Raw genomic sequence first — 5,521 nt, forward strand, 5'->3', positions numbered from 1 at the left:
CCTCATTCTCTGAGAATTTGTCAGGAATGGTTCACTTGTTTATGAGGGGTGATCAAACTGAAATATCTTGTTTTTCACAGAGGAGAAAGAATAGTAACATTTCCCATCCTCCTTCAAGTACGGGAAATATAAAGAGATAAATTTGCATCACTATCCATGGGTAAAGAATCTATGGCAACAGAGTATCCATGTGTTTCTCATTGCTTATCTTTCATCATGCATCAGTACAAGGCAATGCCATTGACTAAAATAACTTCTGCCATTTTTTTCAAATCCATATTTTTCCCCCTCTCAGATTTCCAGATGTGGAGTTTTTCACCATTCATGATAAATTTGTATTTTCATAGAATCATAGAAACATAGACTTGGAAGAGACTACAAGGGCCATCCAGTCCAACCCCCTGCCATGCAGGAAATCTCAATCAAAACATACCTGACAGATGGCCAGCCTCTACTTAAAGACCTCTAAGGAAGGAGACTCCACTACACTCTGTGGACGTTTGTTTCACCGTCGAACAGCCCTTACTGTCAGGAAGTTCCTCCTAATGTTGAGCTGGAATCTCTTTTCCTGTAGCTTGCATCCATTGTTCTGTGTCCTGTTCTTTTTTCTACCAAAGGTTTTGTCAAGGTCTATTTATTCATATGCTCCCATCTTCATAACTACTTAAATTCATGTCTCTTGAATTTATACATTATTCATGTATAATACTTTATCAAAATGAAAACATATGGGGTCACTTAAACTGATGTTGGTAATGTGCGCATACTTTTTTCCTCTAGGATTTTTTGTTACGGTATAAAACATCTGCTGACCACTGGATTGGTCTTGAGAGGGATCTAGAAACAGAGCCATGGAAATGGGTTAATGGTACTATTTTCAACAAATGGTGAGTCACTATTTTCAACAAATGGTGAGTCACCTTTCAAGAAATAAATGGTGATATTCAGAGGCCAGAAATATTGCTAGCTACTCCTTTGCTGAAATAGCTCCAGGGTTATGCTTCTCTGCAGTGCTATAGCTAGCATTTTTCTGCCCAGGCAATGCAAAAGTCCACCAGAAATAGTTGAGAGGGCCAAATGGACTAAGCTCTGGCTTTCACCACTGTATCTGTAGTGGTAACCATTTTGTCTTAATCTTTAGAATTTTAATCTTTAAAATCAGGTAAAGTTATATAGATTTTTTTAAATGGTTAGGATCTTGTTAGGATGCTGCTTTATCATGAATCTTTCTTTTAAAAAACCCCCACACAAAACAAAACTTTTGAGCTGGGTGCTTTACTGCATGTCCACAGCCACATTCAAAAGATTTGTAAAATATTAAATTTATGGAAAGTGAAAAGCAATATTTTTCATTCAGTTGGTCTTTTGCATCCTTTGTTACATGCCTCTAAGTTGTACTCTCAATTTAGCAAGGGGTTATATAAATGTTCTGTCCTATACATGAGATTAATTTATAGAGGAGTATATACAATATGTTGTAAGCTGCCTTGAGTCCCATTATTGTGGGAAAGGAGGGAAATAAAAATAAAAATAACTAATTATTATCATTCACCAGCACCAGTCACAAAACAGTGAGGGCTTTTCAAGATGTTTCTGAGTGTGAAGCTTTCACAAAGCCTTGCTGTTACTCCTGTCATTTCAACTAGAAATGAATGCAGTTATGTTGGAGGGTAGATTGGGTTGCCCATTGGGTGACCAGTGCTCCCACAATTAATCGCAATTAACATTTTCACACACATTGCAACTAAAGAGCCATTATCCCGAGAATAAACAGGCAATGAATAGCAACAAATCATTCGCGGGATTTCCCCATGAATGATTGTTGCTGTTCATTGCCTATTTATTCCCGGGATACTTTTATCACAATGTTGTGTGAAAATGTTAACTAAATTCGCTCAGTTTTCACGGGATAATGGCTGTTTAAACCACTGATTTTCCCAGTGTGATAAAGTCCAGTGTTGGCTTTAAGGAAGAGTTAGAAAAGACTCTAAGAGATTTTGTGGAGAATTTTCAAGGTAAATGTCCATTGCAAGAGAGGTAGAAAACAGAAGCACCCAAAGTGGAGAACAGAGAAATCTAGGAATCAGGGTAATTCAGACTTGCTGAAGGAATGCCATGTCAGTGAACTGTTGTAAGAGTGAGACAGATCCATACGCAATGAGCGAAGGTAGGTTCTGAAGCTTTTTGTATAGTAAAAGTTTTCCCACCTGAGATGATGCTTGTTAGACAGATTTTTTGATAAGTTTGAACATGTAGAAGTGGGATCCTGCCATTTTGGAGGTAGTCAAACTCATCTCTTTCTGGCTATTTCCAGGATTAATTAGGACCATTTCCCAGGTAGATGCATTGGTGTAGATCTGTCTTTTCTCCTTCTACTAGAACTGTTGACATAGGGGCAAAACACACTGCAGAAATAATGCAGTTTGAGACTGCTTTAACTGCCTTGGCTCAATTCTAGGGAATTCTGGCAACTGTAGTTTTGTGAGACATTTAGCCGCCTCTGTAGAGAGCTCTGATGCCACAATAAACTACAGTTCCCAGGACTGGCTAGCATTGAGCCAGGGTAGTTAAAGTGGTCTTAAACTGGATTATTTCTACAGTGTGTTTTGGACCTTGGGCTACAAAAAGTGGTCATTTTTGAGCCAGTATGGAGAAATGGGTGAACATGTATAAACATTTTTATCTTTAAGGAGAACATTCAAATATTATCATTGGAATCTGCCTTAGAAAGAAAATTAACTCTGAATATTAATAAGGATAATTTGTAAATATTTAATTGTTACGTTCTGCTGGCTCTGTCAATGTAGTTTGTTTTTGTTTTTGTTTTTAAAAAGTTCTTAGGTTTGTTTTTCTTTTGTATAAATAAGCTCTGGGAGTGTGACGGAAGGATGGTACAAAATATATTAGATAAATACATTTTTATTACCTGCCATCATAACACAACAAATGGGCCTGAAACCCGTTGGCAGTCCCAACTAGAGTAGAATTGGAATCAAAAGAATTTGAAGCATCTTGGAATTCTAGACAATGGCAATTTTAAAATTTTACTTTATGTTGATCATCAGAGCTGATTTGGAAGGATTTTGTTTGGTTAGTAGCTTAATAATCAGAACTCAAGGGGCCCTCTATTTTTTCAGGTGAAAATTAGTTTCCAGATTAGTTTACAGTATATGCTGAACTATAAATCGACATCATGTATTAGTCAAGGGCAGGTTTTGGGACTAATATTATGGATTTTGGTGTGACTCATGAATAAGTCGAGAGTAAAACTTAGGGATATGTAACAAAGGATGCAAAGGATGAAGCAAAGGAAAACAGTGCCAGAAAACGTACGAAATTCCAGCAGGCATAACGGTTTTTGTTCATATAGGCTTAATGGATGAGAGAATATATATATAAAGGGAGCGGGGGTGAGTGCTTCTAGAACAGATTACATTCTTGCCTTTTACCAGGGGGTGGTTCATTTTTTAATAAGAATTTAAGTACAGTACATTGTAGATTTACGTACTTACATTGACCTGTGGATAAGCTGACTCAGGTTTTCAGAGTCAATTTTTTGATTAAAATGTCTAGACTTATAATTATAATATATACATTATATTCTTGGTTGTTTCCTCCAGGTAACATAATATTATGGTACAGGTTGAGTCTCCCTTGTCTGAAATTCCAATGTATTCCAAAAGCAGATACTTTTTCATTTGTGGCTGAGATAGTGACACCTTTGCTTTCTGATGGATTGATGTACACATATTTTGTTTCATGAGCAAAATTATTAAAACTAGTGTATAATATTATCCACAGACTGGGTGACATTGGTCAAGTCACATGCTTTCAGTCTCCAGGGAAGAAAGTGGCAAACCTTCTCGGAACAAATCTTGCCAAGTAAACCCATGATCAGTTTGCCTCAACATCACCATAAATTTGAAACAACAAGAAGCACACACCAACAAATGTGTATAAGGTGTATGTGAAATATAAATGAATGTTTATACCTGGTACTGAATATTTTGGATAAGTAAGACTCAATCTGTAGTTCCCAGAGTTACAATTTTTGTGCTTGCATCTGAGGAAGTAAACTGAAGTCTGCAAAAGCTCATGCTACAAGCTTCTTCCATTTAGTCTCAGGGGTGCTACAAAATCCATTTGCACACTGGTTCTCCAGACTAACATAGCTATGACCTCGAATTTTTGTGCATGTTTGGGACATCTCTTTTGTTGCTTTTTAGGTTTCAGATTCGTGGTGGAGGAAAATGTGCTTACATAAACGATCAAGGAGCTGCCAGCTCCTCCTGCACAAGAGAGGAGCCTTGGATCTGTAGCAAATCAGTAAAGAGATCATAAAAGGTCATCCCATGCCCCCAATGTCCTCATCTTTTAACAACAGTGCATCCTAAGATGGATGTGCTCATAATGTGTTCATCCCTTCTCATCTTCTGTTGATCACTACAAGAGGCAAATTAGCTTATGTCTGCCTCATTTATACAATCTGGGTGCACAACCTGTGAATGCTTGCTGGGGAAACATTCCATACTGGATTTCTCAAAGACTGGCTGTATGTGTTCTGCCATCATGCTTTGGTTAGAACTTAGAAGTACTGTAATGAGTTACATGACAACACCAGAAAAAATATTGTTTGCTTAAACTGGAAAATGGACTGAAGCACTGATGATGAAAAAAATGGATTGTTAAGTTTGCTGAGTTAGTCCAAATGGCTAAATTAATGTGGGTTCTAAAGCATAAGCCAATTGAACACTGTTTGAAAGACTGGAAATAGTTTATGGATTATTTGAGCAAATAAGAACTCTAACAATGTAATATTTTGCAGCAGAGAAGGGAGAAACATCCTCTGCTTGGGTTGCTGCTCCCAGTTGCTCCTATAGGCAAGAAAAAGAAAAAGACATTTTGGGATCCCCACCAGGGGGAGCTACCCCTAGAAGGTCAGTCTTTTTCTTTCCTACTGCTTCATTAGAATATGCTGTTCCTTAGCTTTGCTGCTTCCCCAGGGCTCCAATGCTTCAGATGCTTTTTCTTTTCCCTTTTACTTCTCTCTTCCAAAAAAAAACCCCAACCTTCTGCTTTTCCTCTTGATCTCTCTGCCAACGTCCCCCTTCCTTCCTTCCTCTTCCCTTCTGTGGGAGCTTGAATCAACTTGGGGAAAATAAGCCCAGACATGTTGAGGCTGCCGCTTGAAAGGATGGAGGAGAGAATCTTTGGCCTAGCTGGTGACTCTGGAGTATATCACACGGAGCTTTTGGGTGGTTTTCTGGCCCAGTTCCGGCTCACTTCCAAAGTGACTGCACTTCCAACGATGCGGTTTCATGTCGTAAAGTGAATGTGTTGTCAGACGCCATTCATTTCTATGGGAGCTCCTTGTGAGGTGCTTCAGCAGTGTTTCCGAAGTGTCCCCTCATTTTGGTAAAACCAGTAAAAAAGGGACTTCACAGAATTCACTTCCAAGCTCCCTTCGATTATATTTCAAATTGGTCTGGTGTGGAAAACCACGCCGATGCCACCCCCCTTG

The 5,521-nt window shown here is 38.5% G+C and overlaps 1 protein-coding gene across 1 annotated transcript in view; it reads left to right on the forward strand.

Moving 5' to 3' along the window:
• The window catches only part of LOC121920283 (C-type lectin domain family 2 member B-like), a 16,533-nt gene extending 12,192 nt beyond the window's left edge, over positions 1-4,341 (forward strand). Inside the window, exons 3-4 of the mRNA XM_042447412.1 lie at positions 781-887; positions 4,227-4,341. Coding sequence (XP_042303346.1) covers positions 781-887; positions 4,227-4,341 — 222 coding nt within the window. The remainder of the gene's footprint in view (positions 1-780; positions 888-4,226) is intronic.
• Positions 4,342-5,521: the final 1,180 nt, after the last annotated feature.

The sequence above is a fragment of the Sceloporus undulatus genome, chromosome 2 (genome assembly GCF_019175285.1).
Source record: "Sceloporus undulatus isolate JIND9_A2432 ecotype Alabama chromosome 2, SceUnd_v1.1, whole genome shotgun sequence".
Lineage (NCBI taxonomy): Eukaryota > Metazoa > Chordata > Lepidosauria > Squamata > Phrynosomatidae > Sceloporus > Sceloporus undulatus.